Source organism: Megascapheus bottae, chromosome 17 (assembly GCF_031878675.1).
Source record: "Megascapheus bottae isolate mThoBot1 chromosome 17, mThoBot2.hap1, whole genome shotgun sequence".
NCBI lineage: Eukaryota > Metazoa > Chordata > Mammalia > Rodentia > Geomyidae > Megascapheus > Megascapheus bottae.
Genome location: NC_143525.1, coordinates 8760347 through 8776150, shown reverse-complemented (window position 1 = coordinate 8776150; position 15804 = coordinate 8760347). Strand labels below are relative to the sequence as shown.

The following is a 15804-nucleotide window of genomic DNA, read 5'->3' as shown; positions in this document are numbered from 1 at the left end:
GAGCATTAGCCTTGAACTGAAGAGCTCAGGGACAGTGCCCAGGTCCAGAGTTCAAGCCACATGACTATCACTCAAGTTGTATAGCACAAGCAAAAGAACTAAGGCACAGCACCCAGGTCCTGAGTTCAAGCCCCTAAGCACCAGTTCAAAGGAAAAAAAAAAAGAGAGACATAATTGGTTCTCTGTTCTGTGATGACATTGAGAATCTTTGCCCCAGAAGTATTGAGAAATTCTTCATTATACTGACTTCCTTGCTTTCCTTAGCAGGATTTGAAAACAGGTTAGTGAAAGTCAAGTGAATGTTCAGAGGTAAATCTAATATATGTTCATTCTTTGCAAGAGTATGTGCAAAAGAGCTCTAAAACCTCAGGGGATAAGAGAAACAGAGCAAGAACTTTGTCTTCCTGGTGGAGACCTTCAGACCCCCCATAGAAACACCCATACAACAGCATTCAAGCAAGGTCATACGCTGAGCTCAGGGATAATAAATCTATTTTAATAACATCAGTTTTGACAATGATTTGTACATGTATTTAAAGATAACCTTCAACCCCTGGGCTCCGATACAAATTGGGGATTGAGCTACCCTTGCCAGGAAGTGAGCAGAGCTGTAACATCGAAGCTCTTTGCCAATCCCATTCTCAGAGAAGGGTGACTTTACACTGTTGGGAAAAAATAACTAAGCATTTAAATTTTTCATTGTACACCTGTACACTGGTTTAGATTGAATGGCTCAAATTAAGCAAATATAGATTTCATATATACAAATATTATATCATGTTTAGGTATATTATATCTATTTTAAAAGGATAAAACTTTAAACTTGGACTTTGCATGCATGGCCCAGATCTGTTTCTCACTCCCTTAACCCCAAAGTGCAAGCGGGCTCTGCAGCCCCGCAGCCCCCTCAGCAGAGCTGTCTATCTTGGTGAGGGAGATGAATGGGAGTGGTAGGAGCTGGGGAGGCGAAGCGGTCTGCCCCACGAGCCAGGTGTGGCCCATGCCTGGACTCATTTCACTTCCTTCTGTCTACTCTGGGGGAACAGAATTATTGCTAGTCAGCTGTAACCTCTAGAAGGAAGAGAAGGGCTGCGGGCCCCCACCTTCCTAGGAGCTTAGCGCCTGAATGGACAGAATTACCATTAGACATCTATCTAATGAATTTTGAGGAGGCATGAGGAGCTGCCTGGGGTTTTCCAGTCATGCTCAAGATGCTCTTTTCAACTCAGAAGCACAAAACAATAAAGAGTAAAGGGCTCTTAGTAACCCGTGGGGGGGGGGGGGGCAGGGTGCAGGAGGAATAAAAGTGCCAGGAAGTGAACACTTGAAGCCGTTAACTGGGTCCCTGTGGTTAAGGGTAGCCTCAAAGGTCTTTCCACAAGCCAGCACTCCCCTGAGCATCAAGTGAAGGAGGACAGGAATCAGGATTGTGCATTTTCAGCCCTGGTACAGCTAGGAGAGAAAGGACCCCTTCCCACCGCCTATCTTCTCTGGCTGTTCGTCGGGTGCTGCAGGACCTGACAGCATCTCTGCCTGCAGGTACAGCACCCTTGGGTATAACCAGGTAACTTACCCTCTCCTGCACCCCTACCCTGCACAGCCCTCGGGAGAAGAGGTGGGTGTTGCTTAGCATGGAAGCTGAAGATGATCAGAAATAGGCACAAAGTCAAAAGGCAAAGATCAAACAAAAGGCTGAAGTCACCACCCAACAGGAATGAACAAAATCGGCACCACCAACATTTGCCACACGGACTGGAGATGGCGTTCTGCTGCATTCCAACCTGGCGCTGGAAGTAACAGCAAGGAACCCAGAGTCCTTGGCAAGCTCAGGGATGCTGCTCCTGGCAGCGTGTACCCCGGGCCCACGTCTGTACAGGTGTTGGGGCAGGGCTGGGTCAGAGGGCTGTGCTCTCCGACTCCTCCTCTGAGTCCCTCTTGTCAGTCACCGAGTGTCGTCTTGTGTGCTCCAGGGGGCTCAGGCGGAGTGTTGACCCCAGCTCTATGTGGATGGAGGGGATATCAAAGTGGACAAGATCTGCAAGTTGGCAGAGAAAAAGAGAGGAGGTGAAAGAGGCCTCTGGTCCTGAGGACCAAATTGCAAACAATTACAGTCAGCGTGAGGAAGCAGGTGGCTGGGCTGGTCTAGAGCCAGGTCATTTATAGAAGCTGCCTAGCCGACAGTCACATTGGTGGAATCTGCTTCCTATCTACCAGTCATTCCGAGAGGGACAGGGCAGCCAGGACCTCTCAGCTGGACTGCACTTGGTTCTTGCTAAGCAAGGATTCTCAGGGCAGGCTCCAATAGCACCTTTGGGGACTAGCCTAGCCTAGCGTCTGCAGAGAGAGCCTAAGACAAGGGTAAATGTGGGATCCCTAAGCTGGTATCCTTTTAAGAATCAGCTAAACTACAGTTAGGGACAGCTCACCCAGCTATGCGCTCTCCAAACCCTGAGATGAAGCCAACTTTTCTGCTACAGGAAATCCTCTGACTGTGTCCCTATTAGAAGGGGTAAGAAGTCCTTCTGGCAAGAGAAGTCAGACATCACAGCGTTCAGAGTCTAGACATCTATGAGTCAGCAAAGATAAGACAGAAGTCCCGAGGGCCATCCATTGTGGATACATCAGCCAATGCAGCTGCTGCCTAGATCTGGGAGGAAGGGGGTTCCTCTCGACCCTTTCATATTGGTCACATTATTTCCCCACCTTTGCCTAGTTTCTGCCCTTCAGATGGCCTTGTCACCCCAGGCTGGAGGCTGTGCTCTACGAGATAAGGACAGGAACCTGTTAGGGGTCTGGCTCTGTGCTACACTCAGAAGGTGGGCTTTTGTCTTTGCTATGTGTTTGTGTATGTGGGAAACAAATGTTCAGAATGAGGAATACCATATTGTGTGTACAGACATAAACTTGGACATGGTCCTGAAAGACATTATACAGACACCGAAGCTCTGGACAAAACTTCTCCCTTACTCCACCCTACCAACAGTTTCCAGAATAGAGTCCAAGCCTCCTCTGCCGGGCTGCCTGATGGAGCAGATGTTCCGGGGGTTGGAGGCCTGGCTTAGCCAGTGGCACTGGATCCCTGTGTAGTAGGAAGCTCTTGTGCTTCACAGGAAGTCACTGGGCTGTCCATCCTTTCTGCCTCTGCCTGCGTTCACCCCACTGGATGAGGTTACCTACCAGAAAAGTGCACAGGACCTTCCTGCCTGGATAGAAACACCTAGACCTGTGTCCCAGTAGGACTGCATCCTAGGACAAGTTCTTAGCTTCCCTGTGTCTTGATAGATAATGAGGATGATGAGGAATGTAGACATGGTAGATCAGAGATGGCATGTCACTATACAGCCAGGCACAGGGCCCTGATGGAAGCTGCCCCACCCTTACGTTGGTGAGGCAGGGTCACATTAGCAAAGGCAGTAAGGTTTAGGGAAGCCCTCACTGGCATTCCTGGAAAAAAGAAAGGGTGCTGGGCTATCTTCAGGAGTGTCCTTGGGAGATCTTTCTGTGAGTACCAGATACCCTGTGGCTAATCTACAGGCCCAGCAGCACAAAGGGAGGGGCCCATGGATAACTGGCCTCTTGCCTTGGTTGTGGTTTTGAGCTTGTATTCTTTATGGAAGGCAGGGGCCCAAGCAGATGCTGATGCAAATGCTTCAGAAGTGTTTTGTAGTGCAGGAGAGGAGGATTGGGGGAGGATGAGTCCAGAGCATTTGTCTAAGGGTAAAATCAGGGCTGCAGACATGGTGCTGGCCTCTTCATTGCTCCCACGGAAACACCTTCCTAATAATCACATATGTGTAGGGGGAAGCTTTGGGCACATGTCTGTTATCTGTGCACACCATGCAGCTGAAGGAGAAGAGGGGTTCTGGAGCTGGTGATCTCAGAGAGAGGTAGGGGGGAAGAAGAGCTAAGACTGCTAGGAGTTCCCCCAAGTTCAGTCTAATGGAAGGACAGAAGAGGAAAATAAAAGGCCAATGATCTCAAAACACCAAGGAGACTCCTGGCTCAGCTGGTCCTTGCTGAGGCTGGGGAAGGCCAGAAAGAGTGAAGCAGGCATGCGAGTGGTTGGTCTGGGCCACATGCAGAGAGAGGAGGGACTGGTAGGAGGGCATCGGGCAGCACTGGGCAGCGGCCAGGCAACTGGCTGGGCTGGCCAGGGGAATGGAGAGGTGGTGAGCTGGGGCCAGCTTACCCTGAAAATCCCCCTCACACGTATCCAACACTGCGTCACTCATGTTACACAGCTGCAAGAACACAATGATAGGATTCGGAGAAAGGAATAAACATGACAAAACATGGAAGGACGAAACAAAAACAAAAACACTGCGAAGTGCCACACTCCCACTGGGCCACACCAAAATCCTCACTGCTTTCTACACTGGCTCAGGGACCTGTACGTGAGGGACACAGTAACAGGCCAGAAGAACATAAAACAAACAGGATGAGGGGCTGGGGTGTCACTGAGTATGACAAGTTATCAGGCCTTAAAAAGCCTGTCACAGGGGCCGGGACTTTGGCCCAGTGGTAGAGTGTTTGCCTAGCACAGATGAAGACCTAGGTTTGATTCCTTGGTACAACATATATAGAAAAAGCCAGAAGTGGTGCTGAGGCTCAAGTGGTAGAGTTCTAGTCTTGAGAAAGCCCAAGGACAGTGCTCAGGCCCTGAACTCAAGGCCCAGGACTGGCAAAAAAAAAAAGGGGGGGATCGTTTCATACCCAGTGCTTCCTATTGTTCTGTGGTGTCCATCCGTGCCCTCTGTTTTCCTGCCCTATTCTCTGCTCTTTCCTGCCTCCTTGGGGCATCCTCTCTTCAACCCATAGCTTACAGTGTAGGCTACTCCTGTCTCTACCCAGCCCCTCCACCACAGCTCACTCCAGAAGCATGCATAGCCCCTGAGAGCTTAAAGGGGTGGGGTGCACACTGTATTCCTCAAGAGTCTCCTTAATTTTTAAGTATGTCTCAGGGTAGATGGTAGCAGCTGTATATTCAACACTAACTACACCCATAGATAAAGATTCTTTCCTCTAATGCTGAAACTACCTGCATTCTCACAAAGGCCTGCACATTTGCCTAGAGTTTTTTTTTGTTGTTCTTATTTTGTTTTTGTGCCAGTTCTGAGGCTTGAACTCAAGGCCTACACACTATTCCTTAATTTTTAGCTCAAAGTTTATGCTCTACCACTTGAGCCACAGCTCTATTTCTGACTTTTTGGTGGTTAACTGGAGATTAGAGTCTTATGGACTTTCCTACGTGGGGTGGCTTCCAACTGTAATCCTCAGATCTCAGCCCCCTGAATACCTAGAATTACAGGTGTGAGCCACTGGTGTCTGCCTTGCCCAGTGTTTTTATCTGCAACAAAGAGCCAACAGCCCACAGCATCCAGCTGCTTCTAAAGAAGAAAATGTCACCTTTTGGGAGGGCACAGGGCAAGAGAGGGCACCTGCAAAGGACCCCAGTGTACCCTAGACCCCGGCATCAGGAGCTGATGAGTGCAGTAACTGAGCAATTTGCATCCTGCGGTCTGAACTATCAGATGCTCTACTGCTGTGCAATACACCAGAACAGGCATATGTGGTATGTAGGTGTCTATAGAACACATATGAATTTGTATTGTAGCATGTGTGTTATTTGTGCTAGTTCTATTCCAAGATACAGCTTACCACCTCGCCTATCTCCCAGAAGCAAGAAAGGCTCAAAGGACTAAAACAGGGGCCACACATCTTCTCCTGACTTTCTAATCTCACATGTCTGGGGAGACATTTCAAAAACGTCTCCCACTTCTTCCTCAAGGAGATGTGTGTGTGTGTGTGTGTGTGTGTGTGTGTGTGTGTGTGTGTGTGTGTCTGTCTGTCTGTCTGTGATTTCACACGTATACATTTCACTGGGGGAGGAAATACAGCTGCATCTTTGTTTTGAAATTTGCAACAAACTGGATTAGATAGGTGTCAGTTTGCCTAATCAGCTGCTGGAGGAATTGTGGTAGCAGGGGGTAAGGGGTGGTGTTAGGGAGGAGGGGGAATATGTCTTTCTGAGAGTGAGGACCCTTTAAAAACACATCTAGAAATACATTTTCCCCACTCTTGGAGGAAATTATCTTTGGTTCTTGGCTCCTTCTCCCTTAGATGAGTCTCAGCACCTGCTCTGCTGCTGGCCCACTGTGCCAGGGATGCCAGCCCCTCCCCTGCATTCTGATGCCAGGCATTCGAGGATCATAACCAGCGGTTCCTGAGCAATCGGTGCTCAGAAACAACCCTGGCCTGGTGGGATTAGGTAGGAGAATTCCCATGAGAAGACGACTCTGTCCTCAAAAACCAAACCAAAATGAAAACGACTCAATTCCATAGCTGCTTTGCACTGTTCCCACTGGTGAGGTGTCAGAAGAGCCCCCTGGAGGCAATCCTGGGCCAGTGCAACCAGCTCACAGCATGTGGGCATCTGTTACCTGGCAGGGATGCTGTTGGCCCCTCCCCTGGCACATTCTGCTAAGCCTCAGAGGAACTTTCCAGAAAGCCCATGGCTTGGATACCTGTAGACATGCTTTCCCCAGGGGTCATGCCATCCAGCATGGGGTGCTCCGTAGACTGAGGGCTGGAGGCCGAGAGGCTGACCGTGGGAGGCTGTGGAGGTGGTAGAGTGGGTCTCTGTCGTGGCTTTGGGGTGGGCCTTGATTTGGCTAAAGTGCTTGTAAAAATGGAAGGAGAGGCCAAAGGAGGAGCTGCAGCCGGGGAGAGCTGGCCCGAAGCCAAGGAGTACCCAGGAGGGTAACTCAGTCCATAGGGAGACGGAGTGCTTGGGGGAGTAGGAGACAGGCTGACTGGGGATGGCTGGCCAGTGGACTGGTCAGTCACTGCCCCAGGCTGGCCAAAAGGAACCTTGGGTGGGATTGGTGCCAGCTTCTTTGAAACTGAAAGAGAAAAACACAGAACACAAGGCACATTGGTATCTTCGTGGTTCACTGGGGTCCTTCCCCCGCCCCCCCCTTGTTTTCATTGTCGTTGCTGTTGTTGTTGCCATGGTCGTTGTCGTCCTCCTCCTCCCCGCCTTAGCCTCATGCCACAGAATTTAAAAATGCACCTAGATTTGCAAGTGTTCTTAACTTTCCATCTGTTCCTTTGTATACACACACAATTTGGACAAAGAACCTCCCATCAACAGGTGGTGAGTGGGTGATTTCCCATGGGGGTGAGGTCTCACCACCCTCACAGTGCATCAGTAGAGCCAGTTCCAGTGGCCAATTCAAATCACCGTGGAAGCAAACCATAGGGACAAATCCTCCTGCAGGAAACTGACCTTCAGCCACACCTGCCCAGTGGTATGTAGGCTGATCTTGTCACTTTGTGTTCCCAGCCTCAACCCTGTCTGTACCACTTGCCTGGCAGGCTTTGTTTTCTTAATTTTTAAATGAATTAAGGACAGCATTTGTGCCTACTCATGTACTGTAATTCAATACACAAATACAGTGCATAATGATCAAATCATAGTAATTAGAGTTTTTATCCCCTCAAACATCATCACTTCTATGTGTTGGGAACTGTCCAACATTCTCCAGTTATTTGGAAATGTATAATTAGTTGCTGTGGAAAGACTATTTTTACCATACTGTGCTATACTACAATACCCTACAACTGTGTTTTGGCATCTGTATCTCCTTCTTCCTTCCCATCCCAGCCTCTGCTCACAGATTTTACTTCTTTCTTCTTTTCTTTCATGAATTGTGCCCTCCAGATGTAAGAAAGTACAGATCTACCCCATTTTTCTTCAGTGCTGAGGACTGAGCCCAAGGCCTCATGCGTGCTAGGCAAGCACTCTGCCACTGAGGCACAAACCAGAATCTCTTCAAACACATCACTGACACAACCTCGTCTCCCTTCCTTTCATTTCCCTCTCCTTATTTACTGAATCTCTCTAGAGGATGACAAGTACATGATGCCTTGAATAGAAAATGAATTGGGAAAGATAACCAAGTTGAACATTCAGGAAATCCAAGAGATGGGCAAAGTTTTTGAGAAAATGATCATTGGCCTGTAAGAATTAAGTGAAATCAGGCTGTGGGTAGCAGTAATTCTAGAAGAAACTATCTTCTAAGTCTTCAGGGAGGTACCAAGGTCTCTCCTTCTACTCCCCACACCAACCCAAACCCAACCATGGAACAGAACTTCATCTGAGAATATCTTATGTTCCCCTGGATTGTCAGCCAGGAAGAGAAAAAGCACCTGCTGTCTGGGTTCAAATTTCTATTCTACCAGTTATCCACAATGTGCCTAGGGCAATGTATTTAAGCTGTTCTAAAGAGAGAGGAAGAGGGTGGGGACACAGAAAGGGAGGGAGGAACGTGAACAAATGCAATCACGCTATGCTATTCAGTATACAGTATGGAAAATGAACTATATAACTTGTGGGCAGGGATAGGAGGGGAAAACTGGGGGAAAGCAAAAGGAGGGGTGACATAAAAATATACTCATTGCCCGAGTTATGAAATGGTAACTCCTCCATACAATACCTTAATAATAACAAAACTATATTTAAAAACATAAAGAAAAATAAATAAATGGGCCTCTTCCACACAACTGGAAGAGTACTCTCTTCTTGAGTACTGGGCACATACGTGAATCAAAGCCTACTACAAAACAAAACACAAATCAAGCATTTAGTTTTCCAGTTTTCTACTTCCTGTAGGGTCCATTTCCTGGCTTTGCTACTGGGGTTCATGACTGTGCATGATCAAACATGGCTGATGCAGGAGCTGCTGCACAAAACAGGAAGCACTGGGTACCCCAGACTTGCTCCTCTAACGGGGCTACAGTGACAACAGACCACACAGTGACACTTCCCAGCTGAAATGACACTGTCTCTGGCTGGTGACAGCTCTAAAGTATGATAATCTATTCGTGGCTCAAAGTCAGAAGACTGAGAGGTCAAAAATATAACTGCTGGGCACATTCATCGTGGGTGGTGATGGAGCATGGAGAAGAATGTTGGGCCTTTCGAAGCTCTTATCAATGCAGTGCCTCTTCACATGGGAACTTGGGTTATTCTAGGTTGTGTTCTCTGTGCAGGTTTAATATGCTGCAAAACTCAAGATGGTCATCCTGCATCGACACAAGGAAGGTAACTGGCTGTGACAGGAGCCTTGATGTGTTCCCACTGGATGAAAGAGTGGTTTAGCCATTACCCACACGAGGAACAGTTGGAGAAGAGTCAGAGACATGCCAAAGGACGAGAACACCATGTCTAGATGGTAAGGAAAGCGTATCAGTGCTGGAAATGCTAAAACCTACCAATGTCTTTATTTTTTCTGTGTCTGTCCTAGGGCTTGACACTCAGGGCCTGGGTACTGTCCCTGAGCTTTGGTGTTCAATGCTAGAGTTCTACTACTTGAATCACAGCTCTGCTTCCAGCTTTTTGGAAGTGGACCTTTCTGTCTGGGATGGCTTCAAATGGTGCTCAGATATCAGCCTCCTAAGTGGATTACAGATGTGAAGCAGTGATGTACACTACTGCCATCTGACCCATTCAGTACTCAATCTTCAAGACGTCATTTCTTCTGGGTCACCCACCTTAATTTCTGAGTCCAGGCAGGGTACTCCATGTGTCCCCTTGGTGTCCAGGCGTCCACTGGCATAGCAGTACCATGAACCCTTGCATTATAGTTATGCTGCTCTGCAAAGCAGAGCTCTACACATATCAGGGCTTGGTAAATATTTGTAGGATATAGAAAGGATGAAAAGACATGGGGAATGGACAAGGTCCAAGGCAGGGTCAAGGCTTCCTAGAAGAATGGTATTGCCATGACTCAAAAGGGACCTGTCCTGATGGGAAATATAGATGAGATGAACCTGGCCCAACTTGACAGTTAAAACCAGTCCTAGGAGCATAGAAGACCCAAACTGAGAACAAATAAAACTGTATGTAATTTTTGATGAGAGAAAGGCTGTTCTGAGAGATAATAGAGGTGGGAAACCATTTAAAAGGCCTGGATAAACATTCCCTCAGTATATTCCTCCACAGATGACATGTCACCATGTGCTGTCTTCAGCTTTGGGGAATGGTTCTCCAAAGGGACTAACTGGGGGCCTTTACCATGGGTTTGAAAGATGGGTCAATCCTCACAAATTCCAGAACGTAAGTACTGAAGATCTAGCTTTGAGGGAACAACAATCGCAACTCCCTCTTCTCTGTCACCACCTGGGTTGTTACTGGAACATGGAGCTGGTGTACATGACCAGATGCAGCTTTATAAATGCTGGAAGGTCTGGTAGACCCATGAAAGAAGCATGCTATGACGTCTATACTATTGCATCATTTCTTCAACAAGCATTGCCTCATGAGCCTACGTTTCATGGAGTGACCTAAAGAATGTTGGTGAAATAACCCCTCTTTAGGTTGGTTAATGCCTCAATACTTGAAGGATCTCCCTTGGGACTATTCACTAAGCCACACCGTTTCTTAGCAATCATGTTATGAAAAGGATGGAGCCCTCAGGAATGGAACAACCCTCACCAGTCTGAGACTGGGCAAAAGAAAAGAGGTGACATACCTTTCCGGAGAGTGTGAGGACTCTGGTCTGCAGGTGGCTGGCTGGGGCTGGTACTTGGTTGTTCTCCTGGCTGCGTACCTGGACAAACTGGCACTTGTACCTGGCTGGAGCTTGGACTTCCTTTCTGCCCAGATCCTGGAGATGATTCCTTGTTTTTAGATGTGCTAAAAAGCAAACATACAGAAGAGGTCCTCAGAAGAGGGACCAATCTGCCAACTCTGAAACTACATGTTTTCTGGGCCCTGCTCTAATCTTCCAGCTCTGGTTTGCCTTAGTCCCTTCTTAAAACCTTCAAAGCACCCTATGAGGTGACTGTCCCTTCCTGGAGCTCTGATGATACAGGCTTCTCCCTTAACTTTGTTGATATTGCACTGCCAGTGGTCTCTTCTGAGCATCTCCCTGCATCCAGTCATCAGCACAGGAACTGTAGGTTGTTCTGAAGTGGGGACACCACAGTGTTCTCATCTCTCCCATCCCTTTGGCATTCCAGAGCCAAGAGGACTTCCCAGGGTCAGTGTGCCAGCCGGGGCTGACGACTCAACAGCTGTTGCCTGGGATTCTCTCTAGTCTGGCCCAGGCAGGTGATGAATTGAGGACCCGTCCTCAGACTATCTCCACAGACTAGGCCCTGGTTATGCTCCTGCCTGGGGGCCAGTTCAAGCTCCAGTCCTTCAAGCTTAAGAGTAGGGTCCTGCTCGATATCAGTGAGGAATGCTGGCTTCTTAAGGCCCTTGGATCAACAAAGGAATACTCATATTTAGCAAATCCCAAAGAAAATTCATGCTTACTGCTAAGCTCTTTCTCAGGTCTTCTCTTAAGGACAAGATATATGTTAAAGGACACCCTAGTGAACTACTATGTAGACACACACACACACACACACACACACACACACACACACAGATAGCAGATCACTACTCTCTAGCAGCCTCCAATGCACCATTCATGGAAGATATTTGCAAACTGTTGCTATGTCTCCACAGAATGTCACTTCTTGTCAGCAGTCAGTAGTCTTGAGTGACTCAGAGAGGTGCCCTGGATGGGGACTCACCGGTATCTTCCTGCTATCCTGCCTGCCTGGATTCTGATGCTCTTACAGGGTGTGGTAGGCAGAGCCTGGTTACCTACAGCTTCCATGAGAGCTGATACTTCTCGCACCAGAGCAACTGCAGGATATTTCTTCCCTAGCATTAGTTAAAAACTCCAAATATGGAAGTGGAGGGAATGAAAAAACTACCGATAGAAAGATGGCACTCATGCCTGATATGTTGAGAGAGAAGGAGAGCAGGGTTGGAACAGGAAGGTCATCCATTATAAGTAGCATTCTTACTGGAAGGAAGAGAAGAAGATCACGGCCTCAGAGATGGTGCTTTCTCTCCCTTGCAAAATGGGAGAATTTGTTAAAAGAATGTTGTTAAAAGGAACCTAAAAAGCAAAATGCTTTAAAATTTTTTTTATTTAGAAGCAAATCCAGAAAACTCTGGGTCACCACTTGGGCTGAAGAGGACCTGCCTATCTTTTGTTCTTTCCCTAGTTCAAGGTCACAGAGCATCTGGGTACTCATGCCCAACAATTTACCTCTTCTTTTACCCATTTCTGCCATCACTGAGAGGAAATGAAAATAATCAAGAATGGAAAACACCATAGAAGAAAGCTCCCACCTCCAATTTTCCTGTAGGCTTTTGACATTGACATTTCTTGCTAGACTTTTCTTGCTGCCTTTGACTGGATAAGACATTGATCTCTTCTCTGACTTTTCCTGCTCGATATACTTTTTCCAGCGCAAATCGAGAATTTATCTACTTAGCCTGGTTCCTCTCTCAGCACAAGTGTAGCTGACTCAGTGGGAGGCAGGGGAAGGGGCTGGGGGGACAGCAGATGGTTATCAGATTGCTAGGTGAAGAAGGGGAGAAAAAGTTAGTTCTCAAGATAGGGAGTCAGTGAGTAGAGTTTGCCATCTGTGTTACTGCTGAGCAGCGAAATTGGATATAAAGGCTGAGCCTGGCTGGACAGAGCCACCAGCCTGGGTAGGAGAAAGCTGAAGGCAGAGCCTGGGGCAAAGAGGAGAAAGGCTATCCTGGGATCTTCCAGCAAGGGGCAGACATGACAGGAACTCCCTCCCTTTCTTCCTCTCCCCCCAAATAAAAGAATGATGACACACAGCAAAAACCACTGAGGGCACTCAGTATATACCTTGCAGACAGCAAGGAAGAAATGCTGACATTCCAAAATTTCAAAATAGGGTAGCTATGAAGGGAAGTGGTATTCCAGTCTCTGTAGCCCTTTAGTGAGCTGCAACCCTCTATGTCTGCTTGGGGATGTGATGCTTGGGAAGCCTTGATGCACCCGGCACTGAACACTGTCCTTGGGTTTTCTCACAGCACCACTTCTGGCTTTTCTATATATGTGGTACTGAGGAATAGAATCAAGGGTGCTATGGATGATGCAGAAAGCCAAAGGTGAATGCTTACAAATGGGGAACAGGGTAGATGAGGTCTAAGAAGCCTGGAGTAAGTAAGAGTGGCAAGCCCAGCCACCCCTGCACGCATGCGCACACCAGCCGGTCCTTCCCCCAAGGCAGAGTCCAGGGCTTACCTGGGGCGCTCAGGCATGGGCTGAAGGCCAGCAGCAGATGGGGAGAGCACAGGAGCTGCAGCAGGGCTGTCCGGGACTTGCTCCAGCAGGGGTGATGGCGCAGCCAGCTCGGCAGGCGGGGCGGGTGGCTGCATGGAGGGTGGGGCGCAGGATGCTTTCCGGCCAGCAGAGGAGCCTCTTCGAGCCACCCAAGACGTGTCCATGACCCTCACACCCATGCTGGCGAGGGACACAAAGACACCTGCTTACCCATGCCTGACAGGTGGCAGGCGCCCTCCCCCACCAAGCGGTGACATTCAAGCAAGGTCCAGGTTGGAAGAGCAGCAGCCTTAGCAGCCTCCTGGGCTGGAAGCAATGCAGCAGCAGTAAAAGGGCAGTGATGCCCCAGCGCCCAGGCTGCTGGGGACACAAAGACACAGCCCTGCAGCCCAGGAGGCACAGGACGGTTGGCCCATGATGCCGAGGCCCGCAGCAGGACACAGCAGCTTGCGGCTCCACAAGCTGTGATTCCACTCTGCCAAAGCCAGCTGGTCTTAGGATAATGGCCTCAAGCACCCTGGGTGTGGAACCCAAGCAGTCCTCAGTGCAGAAGGTGGTCTCCCTAGCTCGGTAGGGGTCGTTTCCTCCTCCCAGTCGTGGGAAGGAGGTTGGGAGAGGAGGCAAGGAGAGAGATCAGACTGGAACACTGACCAACCAGCAGGAAGACCTCCTTTCTGAACCTGTTTGAGCTCTGTTGGGGCTGGAGACCCTGGCCGGCCAGCCCTCTGTGGGCCACACTTGCTTGTCCACATGACCAGGAAAGGGTCTACTCATGCCTGAGGTCCCTCCAGGCTCTGAATCTATTTGAACAATGGGCACGCAGCTTTGAGTAAATTAGGCCAAGCAACCAAACATGGCACCACTCCCCCTCTCACACAGCTCACTACCACATGGCTGGCTTAGTTTAGATGAAACGTGGACCTTGTAAGCTACCAGTGGATACTGTACCTTTGGATTTTCCTAAGGCTGCAGGGACAGAAACATACAGATATTAGTGTCAACAATCTACACCTTCCTTTGGACATAAAGGTTGTATTTTCTTTTAATTTGCAAAAGGGGTCTTTTGCCAAGGGCAGGGTCTTGGGATGTGGTTTATATCATTGTACCATTTAATTGGTCTCAAAATGACTTAGATTTTTGTACAGGTAGACACCATACAGATGGACAGCAGCTGCAGGGGTAAAGTGGCTGTGAGGCTGGGGGGAAAGGGAATTCACAGGGGACAGAAGATGGGAAAAAGTAGCCATCTGCCCCCTTCTAAGTTACACTGATGTAGAGGGGGTTACGTCTTTGTTGAATGATCTAAGAAGTAACTGATGATGAAGTAAGAGCTCCTACTTCTGGTATGGAGGGAGAAAGATATTTATGGAGGGAGAGATCACTCTGTTTAGGTCTTATAAAGGGTGGAGTTAGGAGGTGAGGTGGAGGAAGGGTGCTGTCACATGGTTACTGTCTCGTCTTCCTACTCCACAGTGACATTGGTCAGAACTACAGAGTTGCTGCATACACCTTATGAGGGTACAGAAGAACTTATTTAAAAGTTCATGTTTGGAGATGGGTTGTAGCAAGTGGGATGAGAGCCCCAGAAGAGCAGGTGTGTCAGGAGACCTGGGTGAGCTTTCTGAGACGACACAGAACCTCTCCTGTCTAGTGACTGGTGCTGCTTGCCTGCTCCCTGACTTCAAGAAGGCGCCTGGGACTGGAACATGTATATGAGTGTGGTGGGGGGTGGTGGGTGGCCGCTAGCTTTCAGGTTATATGGCACCTGAAGATGCAAGCACCTCGCCAGGATGTCTAGAAATCCCCTCAAAGTGCAGTGTGTATCCTCTGATATTCAAGACAGGTTTCTTTGGCTTCAGGACTGATCAGGATGAAGGGAACACAGAGTCTGTTTTCACTTGGGGAAAGGAACCAAGGTCACTTAGCTGCCATGGCTGGCAAGAATGGCAGGCATGGGTGGAAGTACTTCCTGGGATAATCAGAAAAAAAAATCTCTGACTGATGTTAAGTCCCATCCTTCTCTCCTTCTTTGCCTTGAGTAATCAGACCAAGCAAGCAAACATGGCACTACTCCTCTGCTGCCCCACCCCACCCTCAAACACACACATGGAGGAAATCCTGGGCTTCGTGAGCAGGGCTGGTGAGGATGAGTGCCTTCTATTCCCATGAGCATCTTTCAGGTTCAGTAACCCCATGCTCCATGCTTCCTGACTATGTAGTCTACTCAGGGAAGGAGGTATGGGGTGGGTACCAAGTGAGCCCTGCTAGCTGTCAGCAGGTGAACAAGAAGTGCTGAGGGCACACTTCTGCCTTTACAAAGCTTGCTGAGCTCCACAGAAATATCTGCTGGGCCAGCTGCAAGTGCTCTTAGGGAAGGCATGTCCACAGCAAACACATACCCGATGTACTGGCATTTTTAAACAGTTATGTGCGTCTTTACAAAATGAGTCCATCATAAAGGCATCGGGGAGGCTTTCAGAGATGGAAAAGCACAGGAAACAAATGGCAACCTTGAAATGTCTGAATGTCTCCAACAAACGCAACCAGAAATTATGAAACGGCCCAGTATACCACCAAGATCCCCCATAAGCCTCTGCTTCACACCAACTGTGTGTTGAAGGCTGTGTTCCCAGGC

General features: G+C 48.6%; 1 protein-coding gene across 6 annotated transcripts in view; it reads right to left on the bottom strand.

Moving 5' to 3' along the window:
- Window positions 1-475: 475 nt before the first annotated feature.
- Window positions 476-15804, bottom strand: part of Arhgap44 (Rho GTPase activating protein 44) — a 136513-nt gene continuing 121184 nt past the window's right edge. For 2 of the 6 annotated variants that reach the window (XM_090349554.1, XM_090349558.1), the window contains 5 exons: window positions 14118-14135; window positions 13131-13349; window positions 10536-10699; window positions 6525-6902; window positions 476-2035 (listed from right to left, as the gene is read on the bottom strand). In XM_090349554.1, the coding sequence (XP_090205680.1) occupies window positions 1896-2035; window positions 6525-6902; window positions 10536-10699; window positions 13131-13349; window positions 14118-14135 (919 nt within the window). In that variant the 3' untranslated portion in view covers window positions 476-1895. Of the gene's footprint in view, window positions 2036-4189; window positions 4242-6524; window positions 6903-10535; window positions 10700-13130; window positions 13350-14117; window positions 14136-15804 lie in introns of all 6 variants that reach the window. The other 4 variants (XM_090349556.1, XM_090349560.1, XM_090349555.1 and 1 more) reach the window with 4 other exon arrangements.